Below are 16,389 nucleotides of genomic sequence, written 5' to 3'. Positions count from 1 at the left end.
CTATTCAAATTAAGTTCTGATTAACATTATCTCTTCATATACATGATTTATACTCTTAGATGGTGTTAATTTTTTCTTCTTCCTTTGATATATGTTGTAGTGCCAAGAGAAAATTGAGAAACTATCTTATTTCATCTTTGGCCCTTCCAAAGTGTATACTAATTACCTTTTACATTTCACAGCAAAATGACTACATTGGTTATCCAAAACATGTCCTTTGGATCATTGGCTTTGAAAAATAATTTCCTGCCTATAATCTATTTGCTTGCCTATTTTCTCAATTTTGATATTTTTATTAAAAACAATTATGTGATGATTTCTATTAACTGGTCATACTATAACATGACTTTATGTTGGAAAGAACTCTCTCTTAAAATGGTTTTATATTAATTTTTGGCATTCAGAACAAATATCAAATGCTAAACAACTACAATACTTTGTAACTGTTCAAGGATTTTCAAAACAATGTTCATTTGGGTGATGAAAATTAAATAGTATGTCCTCAAAGTTTGCATTCCAGAAAACTACAACTTAATTTTGATTTTGCATATAGACGATTACAAAATAATATTTGGTTCTGTGTGTACATTTTTTTATTTGATAGCTGTCAGGTTAATTTTTGTGGTAACCAGGTAGACATAGTTAGAGGTTGAAGTACAGAAGTCAAGGTTCACAGAGAAAAATTGTCTCAAATATGATAAATGATGTAATATCTCACCACCTCACATTTCTGGAAACATAGTTAAGTATTTTTTGATAGGCTTTTAAAAATTTCTAGAAAAGTACACATTATATAATACTTACCATCTTAATTATTTGTAGGTGTACAGTTCAGTAATGTTAAGTGTATTTGTTGTGCAATCAATCTCCAGATCCTTTGCATCTTGTAAAACTGAGACCCTATTCTCATTAAGCAACAAAATATCATTTCCTCCTCTCCCCAGTCCCTGGCAACCATAATTCCCCTTTCTGTCTCTATAAATGGACCACTCTAGATATTTCATATAAGTGGGAATCACACCGTATTTGTCTTTTTGTCACTCGCTATTTCACTTAGCATAATGTCCTCAAGGTTCATCCATGTGTCAGAACTTCATTTCTTTTTAATAACTGAATAATCTTTCATTGTATGCATCTGCTATATTTTGTTTATCCGTTCATCCACTGATAGATCCCGGGTTGCCTCCACCTCTTGGCTATTGTGAAGAATGCTATTATGAACACAGGTGTACAATTCTCTTTCGAGGACCTTGCTTTCAATTTTTTGAGTATATATTCGGATGTGGAGTAGCTGGATCATATGGGAATTATATGTTTGAGGAACTGCCATCATATTTGCCATAATAAATACCCAAGTTTACATTCCCACCAACAGTGTACAAGGGTTCCAATTTTTTAAAGATTTTATTTATTTATTAATGAGAGACAGAGAGAGAGGGGGAGAGAGAGAGAGAGAGAGAGAGAGAGAGACAGGCAGAGTGAGAAGCAGGCTCCATGCAGGGAGCCTGACATAGGACTCTATCCTGGGTCTCCAGGATCACGCCCTGGGGAGGGTTCTGATTTCTTCACATCCTCACCAACACTTGTTATTTCCTGTTGGCTTTTTGTTTTTTGTTTTGTTTTTTTTTTTGTTTGTTTGTTTGTTTTTGGTTTTGGCTTTTTGGGAGGTTTCTTGTATATGTTTTTATTGGAGTTCGATTTGCCAACATATAGTATAACACCCAGTGCTCATCCCATCCAGTGCCTCCTCAGTGTCTGTCACCCAGTCACCCCATACCCCCACCCACCTCCCCTTCCACTACCCCTTGTTCATTTCCCAGAGTTAGGAGTCTCTCATGTTCTGTCACCCTCTCTGATTTTTCCCCCTCATTTTCTCTCCTTTTGTATGGGTATCTATTTATTGTTACTATTTTTTATTAAATTCAAAGTAACATAATGAATACATTCTTAATCTTTAATATATCCTGTGTAGCACTGGATTTTTTTGAGATTTCATACTTAGAATTGCCTTATACAAATTTCTCATTTGAAAATATTTTTTAACTGTAAGAGCATTAATGATGCAACAGTAATATTCTTTGTCTCCTGGCAACAGAATCCATGGTGTTGTGGCAGGTGAGGTACAGAGAATGTGGGGAGATCAGTTGATGGGGAACTCTGGAGAAGAAAATTAATCTTCCAAATAGTAGTGTTAAATTCAAAAAAGTGTGCAACCAAAGACACGGTGAGAAATCTCATAGAAAGGGAGTTTCATTACTTTTCCTTTTAGTTTCAACTATGAGTAGACATTGAAATTGACATTAGAATTAAATTTCCTTCAAAAACTTATTTAACTAAAATATACACTGAATTTCGTAGAAAATTAGCTCTTTTGTTAATAATTGTATCTATAATTAAGACTAAAATTGAACTCAGTGTGATGAAAAAGGCATTAGTAATTTTTTTGTATTTTACTTTCTGTGCTTAAGTCAACAGTTATACATGAGAAACAAAATATAACTGATACGTTGATGTGGTATCAAGAATTATGTTAATTCATGGCTCTAGGGTAAGGGAATTATAACTCCTCCAGATTAATTGACTAACACGTTTACATGTCAATAAATAGCCAGATAAATGGGTAGGAAATATCAGAAAGGGAGACAGAACATAAAGACTCCTAACTCTGGGAAACGAACTAGGGGTGGTGGAAGGGGAGGAAGGCGGGGGTGGGGGTGAATGGGTGACGGGCACTGAGGGGGGCACTTGACTGGATGAGCACTGGGTGTTATTCTGTATGTTGGCTAATTGAACACCAATAAAAAATAAATCTATTATTTAAAAAAATAAATAAATAAAATAAAAACACCTAAATTAAATAAATAGCCAGATAGTGAATGATTTTGAAAACCTTAAACTCACACATTTCTAAATTGAAGTATTAAAGTCTGTACCTCACTTTTTTTAGATATCAAGTGTGTTTCCTATGTATCAGTGAAAGAATGTTATAGCCATCTAACCAGGAATATTTACATATATATTTTTTCTGTAATCCTAAACTTCCTTTCAAGATTTATTTTTCCTTCTATAAAGCGCTCATTAGTTATCTCTCGGATAGTCTTTAGGTACCTTAAAAATGAACTTTATGCTAGTTAGAAAATTTTAATGGAAGTAAAGTTTAAAAACAACCCAATTAATACATTTAATATTATTAATTATAAACTTAGTGGATTTCATTAAGGCAGTTCTACTTTAAGCTATTAAAGGCGGCATTTTGAAACTTTCTTTTTAAAATACCATCCAGCTGTTTTCTTTTGTTAGAAGTGGCTATACATATGGAAGGAAACATAAGGACCTAAATATTTCTAGCCCAAATGAAGAGCAGAAGGTATTAAGTAAGAGAGGGAAGTCCTCATGACACAAATTGTTAAGGGGAAAAAAGACACCAGTGACCAAAAGCCCCCTGTTTCAGAAAAACTGCCCTCTGAGCATGAATTTAAGTTAGTGTTTATGCTGGCAATGATTGAAGAGGTATAGGCAGGAGGAGAGTGTATGTTGGGGAAAGACATTTGTCAGAGCATTTTGGGAAAGGAGAGGAGATTGTTTTTCTGTGTGGGGAGAGAGAAAAGGTAGTATTATTCTACTGGACAAAGTCCAACACTAAGGGAGAAAGGAAATTAATGGAGAGGTCACTGGCCTGGAGTATGTGGAACTCCTATGACTCCTATTATGGACCACCTTAATTTGTGTGCCCATAGGTCACCATGGAAATAGCTTTACCCTACAAGGGACATGAGCCTGGGTGAGTGGGACTGGAGGAGTCTGTTGGGGGAAGTACTGCCAGTACCCACTTGTCCTTGGACAGCAGTGGCTTAAGGGCCCTGGCAGCTGTTACAAGTGCTTGCTGTCTGTGCTTTCTTTCCTACTTCCTTAATTTCTTTTTTTAAAGATTTTATTTCTTCATTCATGAGAGAGAGAGAGAGACAGAGAGACAGAGACATAGGCAGAGGGAGAAGCAGGCCCCTCGCAGAGAACCCTGGGATCATGCTCTGAGCCAAAGGCAGATGCTCAACTGCTGAGCCACCTAGGCATCCCTCCTTCCTTAATTTCTTTCTTTCCTTCCTTCTGCCTTTATTCCTTCTTTTATTTATTTATTTTTTTTTTGCATTTCTCTTTGTTTTTTCTTTGGCCACCCTTCCCCTTCTCCTCTGTGCTTAACAGCAGGCCCCCCTCCAGAGCCTCATTCTAGCACCATATCCCTGCCCCACTGCAGTTGTCTGAATGGACTTGAAGAGAGCAACAGTTGGTGAACTGAGTTATTATGGTCCAGAAGGTGCTGTGAAGGGAGAAGGGGAAATAAGCTAATAGATTTTTTTAATGCTAAGGCTTTTTCCTGGAGCATTCTGATAGGTTCCTACTTTACTGCCTCTTCAGGTAGTGTTCCTGAGTCATATGGATGGTACATATATTGTTGGCTATCATTCTGGAATCCCATTCAGCCTCCAGAGAATCCTTGATCCATGTGTGTTGATAGGGTTATCCACAAAGAGGTAACAGATCTGGAATGACTTGAAGAATGATTACCTGGTTACTGAGTATATTGTGAGAGTCATAGTGAGCTGAACAGTCTAGTGCAGAGGGGGTGGAGCTTTGATCTCAGTAGGTATCTTTAGCTCACAACTTGCCTATGAGCCTATTGTACTTCAGTCTTAGTGATTTCCCTACCCTGTCATTCCCTCCAAAGGGAACTAGAGTTCTCTCTGTCCAGATCCCCTCCTTGAGGTTAATGGCAGTTTGAAGAGGCAGCAACTCTTGGCATCAGGTATCTTATTTTTTAAAAAGATTTTAATTATTTATTCATGAGAGACAGAGAGAGAGAGGCAGAGGGAGAAGCAGGCTCCATACAGGGAGCCCGATATGGGACTCAATCCTGGGTCTCCAGGATCAGGCCCTGGGCCGAAGGCAGGCGCCAAACCGCTGAGCCACCCAGGGATCCCCAAGCATCAGGTATCTTAAAGCAAAATAAATCTGACTGTCGAATTTGCATTGCTATCAGCCTCTACCAGCCATTGTAAGGAGCAGTGGGAAAGAAAAAAAGTTGTGCTACTGAGCTCTCTCACACTTCCCACTATAAGGGATTGACACTAAACCTGGAAGGACTTGGGAGATGATTTCCATAGAAAACCCCTCTTTTTGCATGGGTCCATCCATATATAAGAATTTCAAGCACAAGTTATTTCCCTATTCATCAATGGCAGGAAACCAGGAATTCATGTTAATTCTTAGTAATAACACTGTTAGAACAAAAATTGGAGCTAATCATAGTGTTCGAAAAGAGATGGTCGTAAAGTAAAGAGAATGGCAGATCAGGATATGAGTAACACTAAAGTAGAATCTATCTGCCTGCCTTTTTGTGGATATGAATAGAAACTAGAAATAATGAACATTTCTGCTGCCATCTTTTGGTACAGGAGAAATTCATGTTTCTTTACCCCTTCCTCCATGGGCCAAGCCTAATTATAATAAGCACAATAACATCTCTGAGAGCACTTTGCCACTACTAGTAGTTAAAAATGAAATTATCACGTTTTTAACATAACTAAAAACATTAAAATTAAGAAAATTTAAAAATAAATACTTTTTTCTCATTTCATAATTATCTGAGGTTCATTGGTAAGAGACTATAAATTTGGAATATGAACCCATTTATTTCATTAGTAAAATCACAGATGAAATAATTTATAAATTAATCTAAATAGGAACTGTTTTAACATCAGTATGATGAGATTTATTCTTCAGCACCAAATTTGAAAATGATTAATGCTAAAGTGAACTGGTATTGAGAAGTCCCTCTCAAAACTTTAAATGCTATAAACTTGCTGTAGGGCATTGTGGATAATTAATACAGTGTTTGTGATGTAAGTATTGTTCTAGGACTTAAGCACAGTGGTCAATCATATAAAAATTGCATACACACAATAACAGAAACTTCATATAAGCATTTTAAATTAAATTATAAACAAATATTATGGTAACATTCCATTCTATTTATCTTTTTTATTTTTTTATTTTTTATTGGAGTTCAATTTGCCAACATATAGCATAACACCCAGTGCTCATCCCGCCAAGTGCCCTTCTCAATGCCCATCACCCAGTCACCCCAACCCTCCACTCACTTCCCTTTCCACTACCCCTTGTTCATTTCCCAGAGTTAGGAATCTGTCATGTTTTGTCACACTCACTGATATTTTCACTCATTTTTTTCTCCTTTCCCTTTATTCCCTTTCACTAATTTTTATATTCCCCAAATGAATGAGACCATATAATGTTTGTCCTTTTCCGATTGACTTATTTAACTCAGCACAATACCCTCCAGGTCCCTCCACATCGAAGCAAATAGCGGGTATTTGTCATTTCTAATGGCTGAGTAATATTCCATTGTAAACATAGACCACATCTTCTTTATCCATTCATCTTTCAATGGACACCAAGGCTCCTTCCACAGTTTGACCATTCTATTTATCTATATTAAACATGTTGGAAGTGTGCAACTTTCTTTTTAAATGTTTACACTTTTTCTTTTAAAACATTTCACCCTTTGCCAGATTTTAAACTGAAATATGTTTTAAGATCTCTTTGTAATTAAATTAAATCATTTTTTCTCTTTTTTATTCTTTATGCTTTTTAAAATTTTTTAATAATAAATTTATTTTTTATTGGTGTTCAATTTGCCAACATACAGAATAACACCCAGTGCTCATCCTGTCAGGTGCCCCCCTCATTGCCCGCCAACCAGTCACCCCCACCCCCTGCCCTCCTCCCCTTCCACAACCCCTAGTTCGTTTCCCAGAGTTAGGAGTCTTCCATGTTCTGTCTACCTTTCTGATATTTCCTATCCATTTTTAATTGAAGTTTGATTTGCTAACATATAGTATAGTACCCAGTGCTCATCCCATCAAAATCTTTTTTTTTCAAATTTTCATAAAATTCTAGTTAGTTAACATATAGTGTAATATTGGTTTCAGGATTTGAATTTAGTGATTCAGTGCTTAACACAAGTGCCCTCCTTCATACTCATCACCCACTTAGCCCATCCCCGGTTCACCCCCCCTCCATCAACGTTCAGTTTGTCCTTTACAGTTGAATCTCTTATGGTTTACTTGCCTCTCTTTTTCCCCCCTTTACCTATGTTCATCTGTTTTGTTTCTTAAATTCCATATGTGGATTAATAGAATAATCCACAAGGGTGAACTGACTTTTAGTCAGAATGTTTATTTTTAACAGATTATAAAATAGCCACCTATTTAGATTGATGAATGTATTGTGATTATGGTGTTTATAAAAAGAATTTTCAGGATTTTCCACAAAACTTAATGTTAGTACTAGTTATTAAGAGTACAATGGAATATCATTCAGCCATATAAAAGAATGAAATCTTGCTATTTGCAATGACATAGATGGAGCTAGAGAGTATAATGCTAAGTGAAATGGGTCAGTCATAGAAAGATAAATACCATATGATTTCACTTATGTTTAGAATGTATGAAACAAAACAAATTAACAAAGGGTAAAAATAGAAAAAAGCCAAGAAATAGAATCTAAACTATTGAGAACTGATGGTTACCAGAGGGGAGGTGGGTAGGGGGTTGGGTGAAATAGCTGCTGGGGTTTGAGTGCACTTGTTAAGATAAACACTGGGTGATGTATGGAATTATTGAATCACTATATGTTATACCTGAAACTAATATAACACTTTATGTTAATTATACTGGAATTAAAATAAAAATAAATAAAAAAAATTTTACCTTAAAATATTTTGCATCTACAATTGGATTCTAAACACAGACTTACTTTTATGTTTCCTTTTAGGTAAGGCCCATTCTGATTTTAGTGGAACAAGGAATTAATTCAATTGAAAAGAAAAACTAGTTCTTTAGAGTTTTTTTAACTTCCATTGTCCGATATATATATTGTGTATATATATATATATATATATATATATATATATATATATGCATTTTTATATGATTATAATATTAAAATTTATAATAATATAATTATATATATAATTACTTTAAATGTAAATGGAGTAAATACTCCAATCTAAAGACATACAGTTTCAGTTTGGATATAACAAAACAAGACAAAATCCATATATATATATTTAAAATTTCATCTATCCCATTTTAAAAACTACAGCCATCAAATTTGTGGTGAGCATAGCATAAGATACAGAGAAGTTGAATCACTATTTGTACACCTAATACTAATGTTGAATAACTATTGTACACATAAAACTAATGTAACATTGTGTGTCAATTATACTGAAATTAAAAAAAAAAACCTCAGCTGTCATCAGCATAAATTAGTATGACAGCCATAGAGGAGGAGTCTGCTTCAAGGTATAACTAAGAATCTTAATTTAAAAATAGACCAGACTACATGCAGTCAACTTTAAGTACATGTACTTATATTTTATTACATCTAGCTATTAGTTTCAACTGTATATAATCTGAACTATTCTTTGGAGTCATCTCTGTCTTTTTGAAGGGATATATATTCTGATTTGGTGGCCATTTTAAGCATTACTTTAGGATTATAATGCAAAGTAGGTTATAAGTGCATTAATTTTCTTTTTTTTAAGTGCATTAATTTTTAATCTCGTTCTTATCAATACAATGACTACTAGAAAGATACTTCCTCTTCTAATTTGCATTCTCTATAATCAGGAAACTAAGGCACCAAACTCTCTATTGATACAGAGGTGATTTTTATCCCATTTACAGAAGCTCACTTACTTTGCCTTTCACTGCTTTGTCATCTCTGATGGTATCTCTGTGCTTTGGGATAGCACAATAAAGAAGCAAGAAAAAAGTTTTCTGCGTTATTGAGAATAAAGGAAAAAATAAACCTCTTAAGATAATTTTGTTAAAAGGTTTATTTTATTTATCACTACGTAGCTACTGCAATACTTTTATTCCTTTTACAGGTACCCTTCTACTCCCCAGCAACCAATAAGTTTTATTTTATTTTTTTCAGAATAAATGTATTTTTTATTGGTGTTCAATTTGCCAACATACAGAATAACACCCAGTGCTCATCCCGTCAAGTGCCCCCCCCATGCCCGTCACCCATTCACCACCACCCCCCGCCCTCCTCCCCTTCCACCACCCCTAGTTCATTTCCCAGAGTTAGGAGTCTTTATGTTCTGTCTCCCTTTCTGATATTTCCCACACACTTCTTCTCCCTTCCCTTCTTTTCCCTTTCACGATTATTTATATTCCCCAAATGAATGAGAACATACATTTCTCCTTCTACGATTGACTTACTTCAATCAGCATAATACCCTCCAGTTCCATCCACGTTGAATCAAATGCTGGGTATTTGTCATTTCTAATGGCTGAGTAATATTCCATTGTACACATAAACCACATCTTCTTTATCCATTCATCTTTGGATGGACACCAAGGCTCCTTCCACAGTTTGGCTATTGTGGATATTGCTGCTAGAAACATTGGGGTGCAGGTGTCCCCGCATTTCATTGAATCTGTATCTTTGGGGTAAATCCCCAACAGTGCGATTGCTGGGTCGTAGGGCAGGTCGATTTTTAACTCTTTGAGGAACCTCCACACAGTTTTCCAGAGTGGCTGCAAATCTCACATTCCCACCAACAGTGTAAGAGGGTTCCCTTTTCTCCCCATCCCCTCCAAAATTTGTGGTTTCCTGACTTGTTAATTTTCCCCATTCTCACTGGTGTGAGGTGGTATCTCATTGTGGGTTTGATTTGTATTTCCCTGACGGCAAGTGATGCAGAGCATTTTCTCATGTGCACGTTGTCCACGTCTATGTCTTCCTCTGTGAGATTTCTGTTCATGTCTTTTGCCCATTTCATGATTCGTTTGTTTGTTTCTTTGGTGTTGAGTTTAATAAGTTCTTTATAGATCTTGGAAACTAGCCCTTTATCTGATACGTCATTTGCAAATATCTTCTCCCATTCTGTAGGTTGTCTTTTAGTTTTGTTGACTGTATCCTTTGCTGTGCAAAAGCTTCTTATCTTGATGAAGTCCCAATAGTTCATTTTTGCTTTTCTTTCTTTTGCCTTCGTGGATGTATCTTGAAAGAAGTTACTGTGGCTGAGTTCAAAAAGGGTGTTGCCTGTGTTCTTCTCTAGGATTTTGATGGAATCTTGTCTCACATTTAGATCTTTAATTCATTTTGAGTTTATCATTGTTTATGGTGCAAGGGAGTGGTCTAGTTTCATTCTTCTGCATGTGGATGTCCAATTTTGCCAGCACCACTTATTGAAGAGACTGTCTTTCTTCCAATGGATAGTCAGTCTTTCCTCCTTTATCGAATATTAGTTTACCATAAAGTTCAGGGTCAAATTCTGGGTTCTCTATTCTGTTCCATTGATCTATGTGTCTGTTTTGTCCAGGACCACACTATCTTGATGACCACAGCTTTGTAGTACAACCTGAAATCTGGCATTGTGATGCCCCCAGCTATGGTTTTCTTTTTTAAAATTCCCCTGGCTATTTGGGGTCTTTTCTGATTCCACACAAATCTTAAAATAATTTGTTCTAACTCTCTGAAGAAAGTCCATGGTATTTGGATAGGGATTGCATTAAAAGTGTGAATTGCCCTGGGTAACATTGACATTTTCACAATATTAATTCTGCCAATCCATGAGCATGGAATATTTTTCCATCTCTTTGTGTCTTCCTCAATTTCTTTCAGAAGTGTTCTATAGTTTTTAGGGTATAGATCCTTTACCTCCTTGGTTAGGTTTATTCCTAGGTATCTTATGCTTTTGGGTGAAATTGGAAATGGGATTGACTCCTTAATTTCTCTTTCTTCAGTCTCATTGTTAGTGTATAGAAATGCCACTGACTTCTGCACATTGATTTTGTATCCTGCCACGCTGCCAAATTGCTGTATGAGTTCTAGCAATCCTGGGGTGGAGGCTTTTGAGTTTTCTATGTAGAGTATCATGTCATCGGCGAAGAGGGAGAGTTTGCCTTCTTCTTTGCCAATTTGAATGCATTAATGTCTTTTAGTTGTCTGATTGGTGAGGCTAGGACTTCCAGTACTATGTTGAATAGCAGTAGTGAGAGTGGACATCCCTGTCTTGTTCCTGATCTTAGGGGAAATGATCCTAGTGCTTCCCCATTGAGAATGATATTTGCTGTGGGCTTTTCGTAGATGGCTTTTAAGATGTTGAGGAATGTTCCCTCTATCCCTACACTCTGAAGAGTTTTGATCAAAGATGGATGCTGTATTTTGTCAAATGCTTTCTCTGCATCTAATGAGAGGATCATGTGATTGTTGGATTGTCTCTTGCTGATATGATGAATCACATTGATTGTTTTATGAGTGTTGAACCAGCCTTGTGTCTCGGGGATAAATCCTACTTGGTCATGTTGAATAATTTTCTTAATGTACAGTTGGATCCTATTGCGTAGTATCTTGTTGAGAATTTTTGCATGCATGTTCATCAGTGATACTTGTCTGTAATTCTCCTTTTTGGTGGGGTCTTTGTCTGGTTTTGCAATTAAGGTGATGCTGGCCTCATACAATGAATTTGGACGTACTCCATCTCTTTCTATCTTTCCAAACAGCTTTAGTGGAGTAGGTATTGTTTCTTCTTTAAACGTTTGATAGAATTCCCCTGGGAAGCCATCTGGCCCTGGACTTTAGTGTCTTGGGAGGTTTTTGATGACTGCTTCAATTTCCTCCCTGGTTATTGGCCTGTTCAGGTTTTCTATTTCTTCCTGTTTCAGTATTGGGAGTTTGTGGCTTTCCAGGAATGCGTCCATTTCTTCTAGATTGCCTAATTTATTGGTGTAGAGCTGTTCATAATATGCTTTTAATATCATTTGTATTTCCTTGGTGTTGGTAGTGATCTTTTTCATTCATGATTTTATTAATTTGAGTCTTCTCTCTCTTCTTTTTAATAAGGCTGGCTAATGGTTTATCTATCATATTAATTAGTTCAAAGAACCAACTCCTGGTTTTGTTGATCTGTTCCACAGTTCTTCTGGTCTCGATTTCGTTGAGATCTGCTCAAATCTTTATTAACTCTCTTCTTCTGCTGGGTGTAGGATCTATTTGATGTTTTTTCTCTAGCTCCTTTACGTGTAAGGTTAGCTTTTGTATTTGAGTTCTTTCCAGTTTTTGAATGTATCCTTGTATTGCCATGTATTTCCCCCTCAGGACTGCTTTTGCTGCTTCTCAAAGATTTGAGTGGTTGTATCTTCATTCTCATTAGTTTCCATGAATCTTTTTAATTCTTCTTTAATATCCTGGTTGACCCTTCCATCTTTTAGCAGGATCGTCCTCAACCTCCACGTGTTTGAGGTCCTTCCAAACTTCTTGTGATTTAGTTCTAATTTCATTATGGTCTGAGAATATGCAGGGGAGGATCCCAATCTTTTGGTATCGGTTCAGACCCGATTTGTGACCCAGTATGTGGTCTATCCTGGAGAAAGTTCCATGTGCACTTGAGAAGAATGTGTATTCAGTTGCGTTTGGATGTAAAGTTCTGTGGATATCTGTGAAATCCATCTGGTCCAGTGTATCATTTAAAGCTCTCGTTTCTTTGGAGATGTTGTGTTTAGAAGACCTATCGAGGGATCCCTGGGTGGCGCAGCGGTTTAGTGCCTGCCTTTGGCCCAGGGCGCGATCCTGGAGACTCGGGATCGAATCCCACGTCGGGCTCCCTGTGCATGGAGCTTGCTTCTCCTTCTGCCTATGTGTCTGCGTCTCTCTCTCTCTCTCTGTGTGACTATCATAAATTAAAAAAAAAAAAGAAATCCTATCGAGTATAGAAAGCACTAGATTGAAGTCACCAAGTATAAGTGTATTATTATCTAAGTATTTCTTCACTTTGGTTATTAATTGATTGATATATTTGGCAACTCCCACATTCGGGACATATATATTGAGGATTGTTAAGTCCTCTTGTTGGATAGATCATTTAAGTATGATATTGTGTCCCTCTTCTTCTCTCACTACAGTCTTCGGGGTAAATTTTAGTTTATCTGATATAAGGATGGCTACCCCTGCTTTCTTTTGAGGACCATTTGAATGGTAAATGGTTCTCCAACCTTTTATTTTCAGGCTGTAGGTGTCCTTCAGTCTAAAATGATTCTCTTGTAGACAGCAAATAGATGGGTCCCGCTTTTTTATCTAGTCTGAAACCCTGCACCTTTTGATGGGGTCATTAAGCCCATTCACGTTCAGTGTTACTGTTGAAAGATATGAGTTTAGTGTCATCATGATATCTATTCAGTCCTTGTTTTTGTGGATTGTTCCACTGAACTTCTTCTTAAAGGGGAATTTTAAGAGTCCCCCTTAAAATTTCTTGCAGAGCTTGTTTGGAGGTCACATATTCTTTCAGTTCCTGCCTGTCTTGAAAGCTGTTTATCTCTCCTTCCATTTTGAATGAGAACCTTGCTGGATAAAGTATTCTTGGTTGCATGTTTTTCTCATTTAGGACCCTGAATATATCCTGCTAGCCCTTTCTGGCCTGCTAGGTCTCTGTGGAGAGGTCTGCTGTTTCCCTAATACTCCTCCCCATAAAAGTCAGGGATTTCTTGTCTCTTGCTGCTTTAAGGATCTTCTCTTTATCTTTGGAATTTGCAAGCTTCACTATTAAATGTCGAGGTGTTGAACAGTTTTATTGATTTTAGGGGGGTATCTCTCTATTTCCTGGATCTGAATGCCTGTTTCCCTTCCCAGATTAGGAACGTTTTCAGCTAGAATTTGTTCAAATACATATTCTGGCCCTCTGGCCCTTTCGGCGCCCTCGGGAACACCAATTAAACGTAAGTTTTTCTTCCTCAGGCTGTCGTTTATTTCCCTTAATCTATCTTCATGGTCTTTTAATTGTTTGTCTCTTTTTTCCTCAGTTTCCCTCTTTGCCATCAATTTGTCTTCTATGTCACTCAATCGTTCTTCCACCTCGTTAACCCTTGTCGTTAGGACTTCTAGTTTGGATTGCATCTCATTCAATTGATTTTTAATTTCTGTCTGATTAGATCTAAATTCTGCAGTCATGAAGTCTCTTGAGTCCTTTATGATTTTTCTAGAGCCACCAGTAGCTGTATAATAGTGCTTCTGAATTGGCTTTCTGACATTGAATTGTAATCCAGATTTTGGTTTTTTTTTTTTTTTTTTTTAATTTTTATTTATTTATGATAGTCACAGAGAGAGAGAGAGAGGCAGAGACATAGGCAGAGGGAGAAGCAGGCTCCATGCACCGGGAGCCTGATGTGGGACTCGATCCTGGGTCTCCAGGATCGCGCCCTGGGCCAAAGGCAGGCGCCAAACCGCTGCGCCACCCAGGGATCCCGTAATCCAGATTTTGTAACTGTGGGAGAGAGGACTGTTTCTGATTCTTTCTTTTGAGGTGAATTTTTCCTTCGTTTCATTTTGCTCAGTGCAGAGTGGATAAAAATAAGTTGTACTGGGAAAAGGTGAAAAAGAGAGGAGAGAAAGAAGGAAAGAAAAGAGAAAAAAAGGAAAAAGGAATAAAAAAAGAAAAAAGAGAAAGAAAAAGAAAGGAAAAAAGGGTGGGGGAAGCAAACAGAAGTCAAAAAGTAAAAAAAAAAGAAAGAAAGAAAGAAAGAAAGAAAGAAAGAAAGAAAGAAAGAAAGAAGAAAGAAAGAAAGAAAAAGAAAGAAAGAAAGAAAAGAAAGAAAGAAAGAAAGAAAGAAAGAAAGAAAGAAAGAAAGAAAGAAAGAAAGAAAGAAAGAAAGAAAGAAAGAAAAAGAAAAAACACGGGGGAGTATCTTCTGATTCTGTCTACTTTAAGTCCCTTGACTTCCCCTGAAACTTGTCCGTCTAGTTGGTCTTCTGGGGAAGGGGCTTGTTGTGCTGATTTTCAGGTGGTAGCACTTGGGGGAGCTGCTCTTCCCCCTACCTGGTTCAGGGCTCAGTGGGGGATTTTTACCCCATGAGGCCCCAGGAGAAACAATCACAGTGGTGGCGGCCAGCTTTGGAGCCCTGGATTCAGCTCCTGCAGTAACTAAGGAGCTCTTGGTCTGCAAGGGCCTGGATGCTCTGAGGGCGGGGCCCTTGATCTGCCCAGATCCGGGCAGGAGCGTCCTTGCTCTCCTGGGCCCTCCTGGCCTCTGCCTGTCCTGGGGTGAGGCCGGATCCTGGGCTGTGTCCCTGCACTGTGCTCCCGGGCCTGTGCTGTTGGATTCGCGCTCCCGGCCGCGCAGCCCCCTCTCTGAGGAGCCGCCGCTGGAGCCCCTCCGAGCTGCTCCCGGGGCGCACAGCCCCCTCCGCCTCCACGCAGACCCGCCACCGGAGCCCTTCAGTGCTGCTCTCAGGTTAATGCGAGCGCGGGCTGCAGCCCTTTAGGAAGTTTGGCACACTCTCCCTGGGGCGCAGGTGTCTGTTAGTGTCCCAGGGAGCCTGAGGGCATCCCTGTCCTTCCTGGGGTCCTGCTCTAACTCCCTGCGAGTGCCTTTCTGCCCCGGAAGATTGGTGATGCTCCTGCTTCTCTGGGACAGAGCTCTCCTGTCCTGGGGGCACGCGCCCTGGCCTTAGCCCAGCTCCTCATGGGGCGCCTCCCCCTTGGATGCCTTTTGTTTCTTTAATTCTTTTTTCCCCTGTCTTCCTACCTTGATAGAAGTGCGAACTCTTCTCATTGTAGCATTCCAGCTGTTGTCTCTTTAAATCTCAGGCCGAATTCGTAGATTTTCAGGATGATTTGATGGTTATCTAGGTAATTTGGTGGGGACAGGTGATTGGGGGTCCCTACTCTTCTGCCATCTTGCCCCTCCTCCCCCCAGTAAATTTTAAATTATAGTTTGAGGGCAGCTCAGGTGGCTCAGTGGTTTAGCGTCGCCTTCAGCCCAGGGTGTGATCCTGGAGACCCGGGATTGAGTCCTACGTCACGCTCCCTGCATGGAGCCTGCTTCTCTCTCTGCCTGTGTCTCCGCCTGCCTCTCTCTCTTTCTCTCTGTCTCTCTGTGTCTCATGAATAAGTAAATAAAATATTTAAAAAATAAATAAAGTGTAGTTTGATTAACCAACTATTTGATTGACATTACAACTTTAATATTGAAATGCAAAATCACAAAACAGTAGATGTTTTACATTTTTCATCCCTGAACCAGACACAAAGCAGTGACCATGATGGGGTGAGGGTTTTTTTTTCCCAATCCTGGCCTGACTATGGGTACATAGGCGTCCCAATCAATATATTATTAACTATTCTTTCAGATTTAAGTGATTTCAAATATCAGTAGGAGTTTTCTCTTAGGATAATGTAATATTTCATTCTTTATTTTTAGCAGGGTGAAAACTGTGCAAGAATTTTCTAAGAGATGACTAACACTTTTTGTTCATAGATACTGTTTTCTTTTTATTTTCTATTTAGTGCATTATACTATTAAT

The 16,389-nt window shown here is 38.1% G+C and overlaps 1 protein-coding gene across 5 annotated transcripts in view; it reads left to right on the top strand.

The window, feature by feature from the left end:
* The window catches only part of TENT5D (terminal nucleotidyltransferase 5D), a 95,306-nt gene that overhangs the window by 67,697 nt on the left and 11,220 nt on the right, over positions 1-16,389 (top strand). Inside the window, exon 1 of one of the 5 annotated variants that reach the window (XM_072815415.1) lies at positions 2,102-2,224. The exons of 1 other annotated variant lie outside the window; for it this stretch is intronic. Coding sequence is in view for 1 of the 4 variants with exons in the window: in XM_072815414.1 (XP_072671515.1) it covers positions 2,538-2,548 (11 nt within the window). In the remaining 3 variants the exon portion in view is untranslated. Of the gene's footprint in view, positions 1-2,101; positions 2,225-2,527; positions 2,549-4,652; positions 4,802-16,389 lie in introns of those variants that run through there. 3 more of the 5 variants (XM_072815416.1, XM_072815414.1, XM_072815418.1) reach the window with 3 other exon arrangements.

This window comes from Canis lupus, chromosome X (assembly GCF_048164855.1).
Source record: "Canis lupus baileyi chromosome X, mCanLup2.hap1, whole genome shotgun sequence".
Classification (NCBI taxonomy): Eukaryota; Metazoa; Chordata; class Mammalia; order Carnivora; family Canidae; genus Canis; species Canis lupus.
Note: the sequence above shows the minus strand (reverse complement) of the source record. Positions and strands in the feature narration are given on the sequence as shown.